The following is a 17,253-nucleotide window of genomic DNA, read 5'->3' as shown; positions in this document are numbered from 1 at the left end:
TCTAATCTACACAGCTTAATGCCCTTCTCATCGACACCGTAAAAAATATATTATTATTTATATAATATGCAGTCTTTAATTTATCTTGAGTACATAAAAATAAAGATTGGCGAATCCCGGCGTCGAACGGATGTTGAAAAATTATGAGTTTAAATTTAAATCCAAAAATTTCAAATTAAAAATACATAAAAATATAAGTACTTTATCAATCTATATTTGTTTGTGATGCATGACGAATATTTGCGATTTTGATATAATTAAAAAGGCACACTCGATAAAACTGCGACAGCACAATTGTTACGATGCGAACAACGTGTTTATGAAAAAACAGTTTCATAGGCACTAACGTGTCGGAAAGCTTTTTATATTCTTCTTCAATTAATTCATCATTGTAACGAAAACTTATATAAAAGGTAAGTATGTTACGGTCATTAATTAATATAAATGTACTCATACATTTTAAATTAGCTGAGGGGAATGTATTTTTGTATTTTTAAATACTGAATAGGTTTTTGTCCATTTTCACACATACTTGTCATCGCTGAATATTTGTATTCAAGCGTCGCAAACAGGCGTTATGAATACCTATAGCGTGCTAGTATTATCAGCGTGTTGGGTAATGTATTCAAATATGTATCAAGCTCCATCCGCACCATGTTGTCGTTGTTATTTTATTTCATACGCGTGACGCCACACCAGCATCATTTTTAGACTGGGGTAGAAGCCTTTGAAAATAATGAAAAGATAAAAAAAATCGCAGTCGGATGAAACCCATTAGAAAAGGAGGGGAATATGATAAAAATGTAAGGAAAAATAAATTACGGTCAATCCGAGTTCGGGAAGCGGGAGGGGGGAGCTTTTAAGAGAAAAAAATGGTTTCTCTCAATTTCCGACAAAACTACAAGTCCTATAGAAAAAAGTTCAATGGCAAAGTTGTAGGTAATTAAAAGTTCTACAACTTTTGTATTCACAATTTTTTCACATAACCTAAAAATTTAGGTGAAAAATTCAAAAAACCAAGTTTTTGGTCTTTTATTTCTATCTACTTCAAAATTTATTTTTTTTCTACGAAATTTGGTGGAAACTTACTTTATTATGTCCCAAATACACTGTAATTTATTTGATTGAAAATATTTATTTTTTCGCCTTATTTTGAATTAATACCAAAAAAACAACCTAATTTTCAATCGAAAAGTCACCCGTCAAAATATCAGTTTTTTTTCAAAAACTTGGGGTGCCTTTTATTCATTGAAATCTCTACTTTCATATGGTGTAAAAAAAATAAACACCACCATAGTAAATGTTCTCAGGAAATGCATACAAACAGTGTGGAAATTAGCTTTTACTAAATCAGGCACACTTCTCGAACTCTATATCTTCTCTTGCATCGGCTTTTCGGTAATATTTCAAAAGAAAAATAATTATCTGTTCTAAGTTTAATATTTTACAGCATATTCAAAAGCAAAATGGTGTCGATAAAAACATTTCAGGTAGTTCGAGAAGTGTGCCTGATTTAGTAAAAGCTAATTTTCAGACTGTTTGTATGCATTTCCTGAGAACATTTACTATGGTGGTGTTTATTTTTTTTATCTACTCTAGTCTATTTTTTACTATACAAGAAAATAATGTGACAACATAATTTTTAAACTTTTTCTGTATTCTTTTAAACATTATATACTGTTGAATATTGTAAAATAGGCGCAATAATTATGTTGGTATTATAAACATAAATAATAAAAAGATCTAAAATGCGCTCGCGCACGTAGAGAGAAAAATAGCTTCGCATAGACACCCCCTGTCGCCACTCCCGGCGTCGAACGGATATTGATTACTTGTTTGTAAGGAATACAAATGTATCAGGAAACTGTGTTCTAGCGTTCCTTTGAGTGCCATCCCTCGCGCTGACACCTAACATTAAACTTCATACAGACACTTATGTTTCATCTTCCACAGCTTCATATATTGAAGACATGTAAGAAAATTTTTACTTTTATAAATATGCTTTTGCAATGCTTTATTAAAATTATCCAGAAATCCGTTATTTAATTTGTAAGCAAACGGTTTTAGATGGCCGGTTATAGCACGAGCAATGAGAGCCCGCGGCAGCTAACTAACAGGTGCACGCTGGCAAAGAAAAATGAAATAACGCAAAAAGGAGAAGTCGTGGCGGGTGAGGGAGGTGCAGAAATCGTCGGGGTGGTTCTTTTCTACGAAAAGCCAGTTTCCTTTAGTGGAAACAGATAACGATCCGCTGCCGACGACAGAATACGTAACTGCACTAAGCATAGATCTACATACTAGTGGCATGACTGCTTATCAAAGATATCTAACACAACAGATTTTCTCGGTAAAACGAATGGGCCCAGAGAGCGTATTCATTGTAAAAGACATGTCGTATTCTTTAATTGTTCGCATCTATGAAAGCTGCGACTAACTGAAAAAACAAGTTATTGCTACTTAATGTAACTTCCATTGTTATTAATGGAACCTCAAATCGACAAACATGTAATGGTTAAAATATAAAGAGATTTTTTAACAATCTAGAATAGTTTGCATGTTTCATGAATTTGTTTGAAATGAACATACAGCGTTATTTATACTGTGCCGCTTGCTCCGAGAACGTGCGCTCGGCTCGTGACCTGCATTGTACAAACACTGAAAGAAGGATGCTCATTTCATGTCGCTATTTAACTAATTAAAAAACATTGGTTTATATAAGCATAATGATAGTGATAGGGAATTAAGATTCGGCACTTTATCTTTTAATGACAGTTTTAATATTTTTTACCAATTGATAATGAAATAAAGTTATCAATTATAGAATTGGAGTTTTAATATAGATTTTAATATAAATAAATAAATATTATAGGACATTATTACACAAATCGACCTAGTCCCACAGTAAACTCAATTAAGGCTTGTGTTGTGGGTACTAGGCGACGATAAATATAATATTTAATAAATACATATATAGATAACACCCAGACCCAAGAACAAATAATTGAGTTCATCACACAAATATTTGCCCTGACCGGGGATCGAACCCGGGACCGTCGGCTCAGTAGGCAGTTACTTTACCACTGCGCCAACCGCGTCGTCAAATATATTCTTTCTATCTAGAATAATGTAATATCTCAAATCTTAGGAGTCAGCTTTATTTACTTACCATCAAAATTGAATTATTTTGTACTGGAGATCGAGAGTAACGTAATCGCACAGATAATTTTAGTATGGCGGCACTCTAATGAAAAGGTTACATTAAATTGTGAATGATATATTAAAAAATATAAAATTCTAGTGGAATTTAGCAACAATAAAAGTATGCAATTGTAATAATGTATGTAAGAGCGCAGTGTTCGCTAATAGGCATCATTACCATTCAAAGTCGGTAGGTGTGGTTTTCCGCCCAACCGCCTTGTGAATATGCAAAGTGAACTACGTTAAATATCGGACAGCCGTATTGTGCTTAAATGTCTACTTAAATTGAAAGATATATTGTAAAAGACAATTCTAAATGAGATGTAGAAATAATTCGTATCAAATTGTTTTTGTAATTCGGATCAAATTAATTTGCAACGTAATTGAATTCAGCCATTTTGTAAAAGTTATTAACACTAGAAAACTATTGGGTACAATAATAATATTTTCAGTCACATTATTTAAAAATTTCTTGATTAAGATTTTATAAGCTTTCGAATTTCGATCCCAAAAGCTTTCTGCACTTATAAAAGCATTTTATTTTTTATTTTCGCATAACCTAACTTTATCTTTATTGAAATAAATACATTGATTCTTTACCATCCTTTACGGTAACATTACAAAAAAATATTATTGTATAATATAAATAGTTTAATAATAATATTGGATAACGGAAATGCTATTTCAATACTATTTGTATTAACTTATTACAATTTATTTATATTACTGGCTGGAACCCGCGGCACCCCTTGCGTGGTTACCGAATAAAAAGTACCCAAACATATTATTAATCTATCTATATCCCAAATTTCAAACAGATCCAATCAAATGTTATTGCATGAAAAAGTTTAACTACGTAAAGTATCCTACAAACTTTCGCGTTCATAATATTAGGAGGATGTGATTTCATTAATTTAAAACTTATGAAACTTATAACTAAGTAAACTACTCTTTCATACGTCAACTCTAAATAAATTTTAAATAGGAAGAAAAATATATAGGAAGTAATATTCTTCGGTAAACTGATAAAAAGCGTACGCCGACATGTCACAGCAAAAATAGCTAGGTAAGGCGTCCCTCGCCGTGCGGCATTGTGCCCGAAATGACACATGAAAAGCGTCGAGAGCGTAGCGTTGTTGCCTTCACAAAAGGCTTACAGATGCGCGCACCAGAAGATTTTAATGAGGCAACGACTCTGTGTGATTTTATCGTGTATGCTTTAATGAGAAATAACCAAGCGCATCCTCTTTGACTGCACCCACACGCAGTTACTATCAAGAATGTTACAACGCCTATGTGGAACCGACGTATGCAGAAATTAACACCGTAATACCGCACTGAATAGACTCATCACGATTTGTAACTGTTCACTGTAACATTCTTTGTTTCGAAGTATATTTAAATGAAGCACGACAAGAGGATGCCACCAGTAAAGTCGTTATTTAAAAACAATAAAACGAATTAGAGGTAGCGAGAAAGTTACCGGATCGGGATATACTGGCCAATTCTCATCAATGCAAATCACGTTGTCGACTCGTCAACCCAATTACCAAGAAGTGAATTTAAATAAAGATAAGTATCGCCCTCGAGGAGACAATGCTAATAGGAGGTGGAGGCGTGATAATAGGCTCCGACTGGGGCGGCGGCGCACCGCAGTAGGTGCTTTAATTAGATCTCTCGACTTACGCGCCCGTGAGCTTCAAAACACTTGTTCAATTAGTGATCAGACTTAAGAAATGGTATTATGCAAACGTTGAGTTGCTGAAACGGGTATTTGGCTCTGTAATATGTTGTTTAAATATTTACCTACATAACTCAATTACATATATCATTTAAATTGTATTTAATATACCGTATTATTCTTGCTCGTTTAAATATTTAAGATTCATGTTTATAGTTTAAAAATTATCTAAAAAGTATTCACCAAACTTTTATCCAACAAACAAACTAACAAAAATGTATGTAACTATACATAATATATTGTGTATTTATCAGATATAATTTTGCACAATAAAACGCTATAAAGTTTGAATTTATGACTGCCACTCCGCATTGCAATTTCACGCACTGAAAACATTATTTTAGCGTCGGTCACGTAAAACAGCGTAAATACTTTCGCCTGGTGGACAATAACTTTTGTTGTGTTATTACATGTTTAACGTTCCTGTTAATGTGGACCAATAATTACATCAGACAGATTTTTGTCTTATGTTTCTTAAGTATATACCATAGTTATTCCGAAACATGTTAGGCTACTTCTTGTCCTAATAACGAGATCAATAAATTTTCAAAAGAACCTTGTGATCGTGTGAGGTGATTGAGTTATCCAAATAGAGCCCAAGTTGTAAGTATTTATGATTTATTTTTTCACGAAACAGGAAATTGAAATGGCATTTCAGTTAGTATAGGTGACAGCAGGACGATAAGAGGGGCGTGGCGCGCTGTCAACATCTGCTTTCGTACTTCCGTCTAACTGACCGCGACATGACCTCTCGCGTCGGACATTTGATACATTTGTCATAATATCATGTTTAATAAGCGAAACGCATATCGTGCGAAGTACAATAATGGGAGATTGTGATATCATAAGATACAGAAATATGTGATATCCGATATTTTGCTGAAATATCAGTTCAGGGTAGTATTATTTTTTTTAATACACAATGCCATCTGCTGCATTGGCGGATTTTATTATATTTGATTGTAAAAACTAGGAATACAAATAAATCAACAACTATTTATTATTTACTCTTTGTTTAAACGAAATGGATCTATTAATTATTTAAGTATATATAACTGTTTTATCGCCAATAACATCGCATACCAATACATAAACCGTAGAAATTTGTTCCGAAATGTTTTAAAAATATATAGGGCAGTAAAACAAATAGGTAGTTTTCCACAATCCGTCCACTGAAAGATAATATGTTACTTTATTTCTATTTTCTGTATTCACTCAGGGTTTATGTATCTCGAATAGTCACGTCGCGTCCCGCGAAGGGTGAGGCATACAAATAAGTGAAAGTCCGAAGCGTCCAAACACCCGACGCCATGTTCTTTATCTATGGTTCTCTTAAAAGAATTTGATCGCACAATATGAGAATATTACAAGCAACATCTGTTACAAGGGACGAATAAACTTAAACATCGACAAGAAAAACCGGCGAGGATTTTATTACGGATTGAACTTTACAAGAAAAGTTGTGATTTGACTAACAATAGTAAGATTTGATACGCTTTAGTAGTATACTGTGTATTTATAAAAGCACGAACACACAGCACATGTTTTAATTAAAAACCAAAAAGGCTATACCTCCCAAAGAGAGTGTTACGGCGCTTATTACTTACGTTGTATTTGGACTCTTTCCAATAGACTTTTTACGAAACGAAAAGTCGGGTGGTCTGCGTTGAGTAATAAAACCTAGTATTGCTTTGATAACACCGGAAAGCGACTACGGAAAATTTAATCTATCTATTAGATTGTTGTTATGCCAAAGAATAAATGTGATATACCAGATCAAATGAATTGAAGCTAAATTTTTACTTTACTAGTAAGTGAGTAGAGTTGATTCAAATAAATATTATTTTATTATTATTTTATAAAAAGGTAGATAGTAAAGATATAAAGTTTCAATTAAGTCATACCAAATTTTGCGTATTAGGTGATGTGTCGAAATCCAATACCTTGTCCGATACGAGAGACGACGACCTCATAACAATAAGTTGATTAATAGAATTCCTCATAAGTCATAACTCACATAAAAACGAAACAATATATTTATTGGATTTATTGAGTGAGTATCTGTTACAAAAGAATGGCCATCAAGCTTGCTACGCAGTACAATTTCTTGGTTTGCTACGGCCTACAAGCGCTACGAGAGCTACGAAAATCTATAATTATTTATTTACCAGCTTTTATTCTTATGTCCCGTTTAAATGTCCTATGAAGTTAATCAATATTTAATTTTTTCTGGCTTTTATAATTATAATTGAACTTTTATAATGATTATTTTGCTTGATTTCACCAAAATTTGAAACTCATTTACAAAACAAGATTATTAAACCCCAATTAGTCAGAAAAAAGTTTCACGACAACACCGACGACAAAAGTAATAAATAATAATAAGCTATTAGGAAAAGCTTATTTGTCATTTACGCATGATGGGCACTATAACGAGAAGTTGGCAGCCACAATCAATTTGCCGCCGCGTAGGGCTGTCAATTTGCGGCTACACCCGCGACTCCGCTCGCGCTGCTGACTTTCGAGTGACCGATACCGATTTGCATAAGGCCCAGCTCTAATATGAGATTATTCGTGAGTTAGGGGCGCCCGACGATGCGGACCTATTCGTTATTAGTTTCGGAATATTTAGTCAGCCCTGTCCCTTTTGTAATTTGTAATACCACGTGTTGTGATTAGTTGTCCCGCTTCCGCAGACACAATTAATAAACTTATTTATGTGTCTACACTAATTATTTTCTTTATTTTTGTAATAGCGTATGAAAATGGCAGAGGATATGGATATGATTTTATAATGAAAATATGAAAAATTACATAAACTTGATAACATTTTACAATTAAAGAAACTTGTAAAAATTTTACATTTTAAAGCAGTTGCAGTTTACTATCATACTGAAGACACTGTATCCATGGTAAAATGGCCTATAAATGAAACCATAAATAATATGATGAGCCCGTCTGGAAGTGACTGGAGCGTCTTCCCGTTGGTGACAAAGGGATTACCTTCCTGCACGGCACTGTGGTTTCTTAATTAACCCCTAAATACCCTTGTACGCTTTGAACAGCCACGTACTGAGGAAGATTATTGCTAACCTGCTTAATTTCATCATTTGAATAGATACATGTTCACATGTATTTTTACATATTAGATGATAGCTTTTAACGTTGTTTAGATTTAGATAATATAATACGTTATAAAATATAATGAATAGCATAGGAAACTTTTGTTAATTTTTAAAATAAAGATTATTATCACATGTTTTGCGAATTGCAAAAAAATCATAAATAATAATTATATTATTTTTGTAAAATCATTTTCAATGTTTGTAATTAATGTCTTAACAAAGTAAAAGATACTTATAATCAATTGTTCTGCTCATCGGGGAAAACACGCGATTAATAGGGTGCGTTATGGATGGTAATGCGCGATTTACATCCGTTGAGTGTGAGCAGTCGGGTAGAAAATGGAGCATCGTGCTTAGAGCTAATACGATCAGGTGAGCAAATACGTAACAGCGCTTTCATCTTCAGTCGGCTATGTCTTAGTGCTTGCTCACACATAAATACCTCTAGAATTGCTAATTTGCAATGTTTGCTACGATAATATCATTTTCGTATTATGCATTACAGAAAATTTAATATTTGTGACGCTCGTATTTAACATTTCTGACGATAGTTTATACGTGACACTGAACATAGCTAATACGTATTGTTCTATTTGTTCGAACCTCAAAAATACTGGATAAAATAAAAGTTGTGGCGGCAGTTTGAACGAGACTGTGATACGTAAACAAGTGGGAACTATCGGCGCTGAGCAAGTTTATTCACCAAACAGTGTGGTGCGCCGTCTGTATGCGGAGTTCGTGCCGGGCCAACTCCGTGTCGTCGACTTGTCGCGACTCCCTTCCGACTCCCTCCGCTCAACGAATGACAAATGTTTACTCAGCATATCTCTGGACAAATTTCTCATACCCTCTTTGTATTCCTGACACACTTTATGATTATCATACCGTGACACAGGTATTGATTCGAAAATCGATACTTCACTATCGAAATGAGTTTCGAGGCAATTTGGCAAATATAAGACAAACGCATTTAAAATGGGCCGAGTAGAACAGCAGTCATCTATCTCCAAGCTTGATAAACGACGACATTATTCTTTATCGCCCACTCAATTTGTTTAAAAGCGTTCTACTTTGATAATTTGAGAATTACAAATCGCATCTTTTGACACAAAAATGTCCGCATAACTGTGAGGCTTTGTCAGCTTGTTGAATGAAACGGTACCTACTGACAAATTGATGCGGTTGGTTTGCATTTGTTCAAGCTGAAAGGACTGCAGATTGGTGACCAAATTTATCATGATGTTTATTTTTTGTTTCAGTGGTCGAAGAGCCGGAGTTCACAGATGTCATCCAAAACGTAACGGTACCAGCGGGTCGCAGCGTGCGACTCGCTTGTTCCGTCAAAAACCTAGGCTCATACAAGGTATGTTTAATAATATTTTTTACCATCTTCAACTTAATTTATATTATATTGGTACAAACACAAGTTTAAAAATACTGATAATAATTCTACTATCAAAATTATGTTAATTTAACCGATTTTATAAAACTGCATGCATCTCATTGCCGTTAATATTTTCAATTTCTTCTTATAATTATTTATAACAATTTTATATGAAACTATATTACTATTTATAACTTTAGAATGTTTTATTCACTTATTTACTCACACTGACTGAAATAAAAGCAGAGATGGTATTCTTACTTCCGTAATAAAGGTTAAAAGGAACCATCACGGTTGCCCTGTATTGACAACAAGAAGCGGATTTTCTCGAAAGCTTCGCCTGTGCCATTAGTTTTTCGCTTTGGTTATAAGATTTGCTATTTGTTTTGCCTTTTTATTTAGAATTATTAACTCACACAAGATATTGCGTTAGTAAAAAAATATGTTTCCTTATTTCCATTTACTCAACCGTTTTATTAGAATGTTATTTTTCTTATACATCCAACGAATACGATACGCAGTCTAATTCACGGTGGAATTTATGACGCGGAAATAGTATGAAATTATCATAATACAACAAGTGGATTGAACTCTATAAAATGAATTGTAGAATCCAAAATTCAAACTCAAAAATAATTACGGTATGAATATTTTGTTCATTCGCATGGAAATAACAACGGTTACATTTCGGATGGGGATGCTGGGAAGTATGTGCACGTAGCCTGTTCATCGGCATGAAATGTCAGATAGTCAGGAGCACGTATGTGGGTTTGCAATAACATGCCACAACGAGTCGCAGCAATGTTACACTCGCGCCGCATGCGAGTACCGTCTGTTCAAATTCTGGCATATTTCTCGTGCCTTAATATGGGCTCCAACTAAGCTGTTGGAGATGAAATTTGTATTTGCTTTATTTACCCCCTATTTTGCTCGTGTATATTAAGATGAATCTCTAAAACGTTCCTGAATATTATAAATGTTCTTTCAAAGGTACTTAAGGGATTATATTTCATATAAAAATAGCTTAATACCTGTTTGACGTCCATTAGTGTTTTATAAGTTGGTAGATAAACTGACCTTACATCAATCCGAAAAATATCTTATTGGTTGTAGATCGCTAAGTTGGAGGACCCTCGTCACAAATCCGTAGCCGTAGAGATCTCTAAGTGGGCTTTTAGTAGAAGTAAGCTAAGCCGTCTTGTGCAAGATGTTCACTTATTTCTTGTGTGTGCCATTGCATTACTTAGTGAGCCATCGGTTGGTTGTATTCATTTTGACATCGTACATTTAATAAAGACTTCACTTTATAGAAATCATGAGTATCTACTCATGATTTCTATAAAGTGAAGTCTTTACTCTATCTGAGTATATTTTCTGATATTTATAATGAATTATCGAAAATATACTTAGCCGTATATTCAAATATATAAGAAGTTCATCCAGATCGTTAATCAAAATGTTTAAAGGTGGTAGATAAAACTTTGAAAGAGGCTATATCACAAGTTAAATTAACGAAATAAAGATAATAGCGTAAGATGAGCCTCCTTAAACGTTTCATAATTAAATCTGTCGTAATATTATTAAACACGTCTACGAATCAACGCCTCCAGCGATGGGGTCCGTCGTTAAGGAGGTTTCGTGGCGCGGTAGAATGGCTAAAGTTCGCAACGAGTCCATTATAAATCAAACGACGCCTTGCAGGCATGTCCTGAGGGCCGCGGCGTCTTCTAAACCACACAAGTTTAACTTTACCCCTTAATGCCCCACAAATTAAGATAAAAAGAAGGGTTCAAATTAAAGGTGCTTTTGAGATAACAAGTTAATGAACGTCGTTAAACGTTAATTATATTTTTTAATGCTTCATTGATTCTATAAGCCGTGCTTGAAGTACTCGATACGTGATAATAATATTGTTGAACGTTTTAGACTTCAATAATTAGCTTGACAATTATTTTCAACACAGCAGTAGTTTTCATAAATGTGTTAAATCTATGAAGATTATTCAAATTAGGTCTCACATACAAAATAAAAAACGGAACATGTAACAAACTACATTTTGTGCAACTTGTAACAAATGACGTCTCGCTTCAACCCTAACTCGTTTAGGATCCGCAGACGAATTAAATTAGTTCGTGGCTACCGTCCTACCGTCATTTGAAATATCAAATTTGCATCTGTCGGCTTCATTGCACACTTTGCTCATTTTGCGTTGAGTGACGTTTTAACTAAAATATGATTTAAAGCAGGAAATAAATTGCGGGGTTGGAATTGATTTTTGTAGTTTGTTTTATACAGAGAGTGTTTTTAGATGCTCTACATCTAGAAAGTTTGTAAGATATACTTATACTATGTTGCCCATGAATTATCATACATTAATGTATATTAGCTATAACTAGTAGGTAGGAAGATTCGACGCTTGTTTTATTTTATTTGCAAATAATAACTAATCTAATCTCTAATAACAAGAAAACAAATTGCGGTAAACCAATTTATTAAATCGCGCAAATATGTATATCCCATTTGTAGTTTCTCTCATTAAGCTACAAATTTTATCATCCGAATTCCGAATTAAGTTGGGACGTTAGGAAATATTTGGAAGCGACCCGACCGCCGAGCGATGTTAAACTCCCAAGTTCAACACTCAAAGCTTATCTCTTAACCGCTTGTAAAATTTTGATTTCTCTTTAATTTTATCTTAATGTTCAAACAATAAAACGAAACTTTGATAATAATATTTCTTGATATTAAAACAAGATTATCAAGACGCATCAGGAATGTTGTTTGAAATAAACAAACATAAGTAAGTGAATTATTAATAACTTTGTTAAATGTAGAAAGGTTTTTGACTATAATATAAATAACAAGTGAATTTAAATTATCCCCAGTCTATTTTAATACTGCGAATAAATAAATCGCATATAAAATTAGAATCAGAATCAGATGCTTCTTTTCGATGCCCAACTTAATATTATAATCCATAAAACATGTTTCAATTTTATTATTCATTGAAATACGTATAATTTTACAACATTTCAATTTGTTGACCGAATCCAATATCAAGTTGGCCTATACACAAAGAATATGTAGATTCTGCGTATATCGTAGTTCGACAACCTACGCGCCGCTATTTGAAACTAATGTATTCAAAATATTGACATTGCGATAAGGTTGTGCATCAGAGTTCCAACAGGCGGGTTGAGGTTCCTAATTCAATCAGCGCGATGCAGACGGACACCGCTCTGATTAGATTAGACGCTGGCCACAATTAAGCAGATCAGATTTACATCAGCCCCCACTCAACACTCGACACTTCTGTAGGCAATATAAACCGTGACTGCATTCACTGCTGTTCCAATTAATCAATTTTAATTTCACTGGTATGGAATACCAATTTTAGTGTTGAGGGAGCTATCTCGATTTCTGTTTATAAGATAAGAAGACAATATTGTGTCGTAAAAATATTTCCAAACCTGATTAAAATTATCTTCTTTTTAAAAACATAAAGCATACTACTACTCGTATATTGTAAGCTTCATAGTGGCGCTTTCGTCTGAATTCTGGTTTTTTTTTCCAAAATACTTCTACGGGTCAATTTGAAATTTAAAAATTTCCTAAAACTTTATACAGTCACCTTACTACTTCTCTACAATTTCATCTTTTGTACTTGAAGATTACTTTTATGTTGGTAAATAATTTATAAAATTAAGCCTTGTTTAATAACTCCGAAGGTTCAGGTTACGGCGGGAAGTCAGGTCGTCGTCATTAGAGGGGATACTGTCCCATTGCATAATAAAATGGGCAAAGTTTCCTCAAGTCCATTATAAATTAGACAGAAGCTGAGAGCCGTATCATTTAAGATAGGTAAGATGTGACCCGGCACGAATTTAAGCTAACAAACTTCGCTTACATAACCGCGGCAATCTTGATAAAAAGAACTATCCATGACTCAACTTAGGGCTGGATTAGTGGCCCTTCAACTTTTCAGTAATCTAACATATTATTACTTTCGGTTTAGATTTTCAAAAAATAACATATCTCTTATTCATTAACTTAGCTTTCCATAAAAACAATACTTAGTGCTTTGTGTGTATATAGGTCATGGAAGATCAGATGCATTTTATATAGAGTAAATTATTTATTGAAAAAATTCGTAGGGCCGAAAAGTAATCGCCAACCTTTTTTCTAAAATCAGTTTAAACTTCTGCGTAAAAACTGGAAATTAAAAGTGGTATTTGTTTCAAACACAATAATCCCCGAGAAATGCATTTTATGCGGTTAATGCTGTGGAAATTGGCGCAAAGAGGGGCGATGGCAGCTCTATGCAACCAACCCGCACCAACGCGCGACATCTAATGGCGTACCATAAGCGTTCAATTTCGGCGGCTATTAATGTTCTTTTATTTGTTTAGCCATCACTATGAGTTTTGCGTTCATATTGGTAATCATAGTTGGTATTTTGTTTTATATTTTCTTAATTTAAATAAAATTGTTCATTTAAGAAGTGTGTAACGCTTCGACCTAATTTATAGTATTCATTAACTAAATATATATCTGTGCTATTAAAACACTTTTCATATGAATACCTAGATACCAGAATATTAACGAAAAAAACTGCAAAGAAGTATAATTTTAAATAAAATTAATAACGAGCAAATAGTAACAATATTTAGTACAACTCAATGTTCAATCGAATTTTACTGTTGCTAATATGGTATCTACAAAGAAACGTCGTTTCTTAATTTCCGCTACGTCACTCACAAAATTCAAAAATATAAAACAAAATTATAGCATTTAAATGTTTGGGTATACCCACTGTGAATATTTTTCGTTCAATGTCTATTATGATTATAATTTCGATTTCCGTTGTTATTTCTTGACGTTCTGTACTTATGCTTTTAATTTTATTTCATTATTTGAGAACATGATATCTGTAATACCACAGATATAATAATAATATACGTAATACTCATAAACTCAGGTAGCTACTGACTTTGTAATTAATAAATATATTCAACTTCAAATAACTTTTAGGTAGCTTGGATGCACTTCGAACAATCGGCTATACTGACTGTGCACAATCACGTGATAACCCGCAACCCCCGAGTGAGCGTCACGCACGACAAGCACAGGACGTGGTTCCTTCACATCTCCGACGTGCGTGAGGAAGATCGCGGACGTTACATGTGTCAAATTAACACAGTAACAGCAAAAACGCAATTCGGCTATCTTCATGTTGTTGGTAAGTTAATTTTATCCTACAATTACTAATTATATGATATAAGTTATTAATAAAATTAAACAGAAACTCCTTCAATGCAGAATCAGACTCCCTTACAATTTACTCGCTATGAGTTCACATTAATCTTTTGCAGCAGCATACTATTCATAGTTTGCTCCTTCTCCAAATTAGTAAGCTTTTCCATTAACTAATTAGCTCTTATTTACGTTTACTTAAGTTCCATTTATAAATTGGACTGAAAGTTTCCGCCGTAAAACTTTGTATGTTAACTTATCGATGTTTACAGTGCCCCCGTCTATCGACGACTCATTGAGCTCGAGCGACGTTATCGTCCGAGAGGGCGCCAACGTCACTCTGACCTGTCGTGCTAATGGCTCTCCTAAGCCCACCATCAAGTGGAAACGAGATGACAACTCAAAAATCTCCATTAGTAAAGGCCATTCCGGTTAGATATTCATATCAATTATTTTTTAAACGGCCGTATCTCCCTGAAAGCGGTGACTTACCTGTAAAATATTTTAGTTTCAGAATGGGAAGGTGAAGTTTTAGAAATGGCAAGAATATCTCGGTTGGATATGGGAGCATATTTATGCATTGCTAGTAATGGTGTACCACCAACTGTCTCTAAGCGAGTCAAAGTTAGTGTCGACTGTAAGTACAGCCGAATTAACAATAAATTATCCACTGATTAATAATATTTCAATTATTTATTTTGATAATTTTTACTTTTAGTCCCGCCGATGTTATGGATACCACATCAGCTTGTCGGCGCACCGCTTTATTACAATGTTACGCTAGAATGCTTCACTGAAGCCCATCCAACATCATTAAACTATTGGACTCGTGATGATGGACACATGATACATGAAAGCCCCAAATACCACATGGAAAACACTGTTGGAGTGCCCGCGTATAAGACTCACATGAAACTACTTATAAGGCATATTGTATCTGACGATTATGGTACTTACAAATGTGTCGCAAAAAATCCGAGAGGAGAGTCGGATGGCACTATAAGATTATACAGTAAGTACAAAATGATAATTAGTTATAGTAGGTATTTCTTTTTTTTTGTTATAACATATAAGATGAAAAAAATGAGTTAAATATTCCAGATTAAATTTCTCTAAAGTACTAATTAACTTTTATTTTGCAGCTTCTTCACCACCAACTACGACTCCGGATCCAAGAGCCATAACGGTACCACCGCCCTCGAAACCACCCCGACGAGATACTCCTAGTACAGATAAAGGTACAATATTTAATAAAACACCACTTTGTTTACCCTCTTAACACAAAAAGAAAAGTGAAATATTCAAAATAAATGGCTTACCTTATTCTTATATATGCGAAGTCTCGTAAAATGTATAGTCTATACTGCGAAAAACATGCTGACTAAGAAAACAAAGATAATCTAGACAAATGTACCAGTCATTTGTAGTTATATATCCAATAAAATAGACAGCGTTCTTTCAAGAGATATAAACAAGTTCAGGAAAAATGTTTTTATACAACCTTAATTGTTTGATGGATACAGGTTATAATGATGTCATTGATTTTTAATATTAACAGTAAATGTATACAAACAAGATTTTACACCAGTGATTCTGTTGATTAAGAGATGATATACCTTTATAGCCGCATCCCATGAGATCGTTCAGTTTATTTTCATTGTTTGCTGCTGTTTCAGTTATTATTAGTGGTCGTTACATTTGTTTATAGATCATAAACCATTACAACGCTCTGCTTGTCGCCAGTGGGTTGTTAACTGGCTTCAAATGTTATGCTCCTCATAAAGGACGAACAAATCGTTTATAAACAAAGACTTAAAATCAATATAATCGTATGTTTGAATGGTCTGAAGGGTTTTATTAATCATTAACGAGTTTAAGATTACCTTGTGATTAAATAAAAGCTGATCTTGCTTCTTATTCATATTAAATTTATCTTCTCTATATGTTTAAAAAAATGAATTACTATTCCCATTGGCCATGGCATCACGCGTGAACAACTAGACTGATTTCGATAATTCTTTTTTTAATGTATTTGATATAGTCGCTCATTGTTTGTAATACTTATCTACGTTTAAAATAATACAAAAAATGAGAAAACTTAACGGCTACTTAAACTTCACGGGTTTGACAATTTGAGCTTAGGCAAGACAACGTCTGTCGGGTGCAGCTAGTAATTTATATTTATGTTCATGTTCAATATAACTCCCAAGTACGAGCATAGCACGATATTTGGCGTACGTCATTACTCGGCTGTTATTGGAAAGTTGGGCATTCTCCGGACAAGTCCCTGTTCGCCGGACAACGTCAACATCTTGCGAAACAACCTATTACAACAACCAAGTGTCAGCTTGTGACTTTCCGTTACAAACTTAAGCGATTTTCTCCGACAAACTCATTAAGTTTTAGATCTTTGACGAAAATTAATAGTGCGTGTTAGATCAAATAGATAGTTATATAGTCCGGGATACATGGTCCATTTTTTCAAGTGATTACTATCAAGCTAATTTTTCGTGAGTAGCTTTATTTTGATGAGATGCCCAATAATTTCATGT

The 17,253-nt window shown here is 33.9% G+C and overlaps 1 protein-coding gene across 1 annotated transcript in view; it reads left to right on the top strand.

The window, feature by feature from the left end:
• Positions 1-17,253, top strand: part of LOC149487756 (lachesin-like) — a 68,934-nt gene that overhangs the window by 48,643 nt on the left and 3,038 nt on the right. The window contains exons 2-7 of the mRNA XM_089696380.1: positions 9,324-9,427; positions 14,480-14,687; positions 14,974-15,132; positions 15,210-15,338; positions 15,420-15,713; positions 15,844-15,939. Of these exons, the coding sequence (XP_089552506.1) occupies positions 9,324-9,427; positions 14,480-14,687; positions 14,974-15,132; positions 15,210-15,338; positions 15,420-15,713; positions 15,844-15,939 (990 nt within the window). The remainder of the gene's footprint in view (positions 1-9,323; positions 9,428-14,479; positions 14,688-14,973; positions 15,133-15,209; positions 15,339-15,419; positions 15,714-15,843; positions 15,940-17,253) is intronic.

The sequence above is a fragment of the Colias philodice genome, chromosome 6, assembly GCF_061535455.1.
Source record: "Colias philodice isolate Cphi_HAF_F1 chromosome 6, ilColPhil1 Martin Lab GWU primary, whole genome shotgun sequence".
Classification (NCBI taxonomy): Eukaryota; Metazoa; Arthropoda; class Insecta; order Lepidoptera; family Pieridae; genus Colias; species Colias philodice.
The sequence above is the reverse complement of the archived record's forward strand: the minus strand, read 5'-3'. Positions and strand labels throughout refer to the sequence as shown.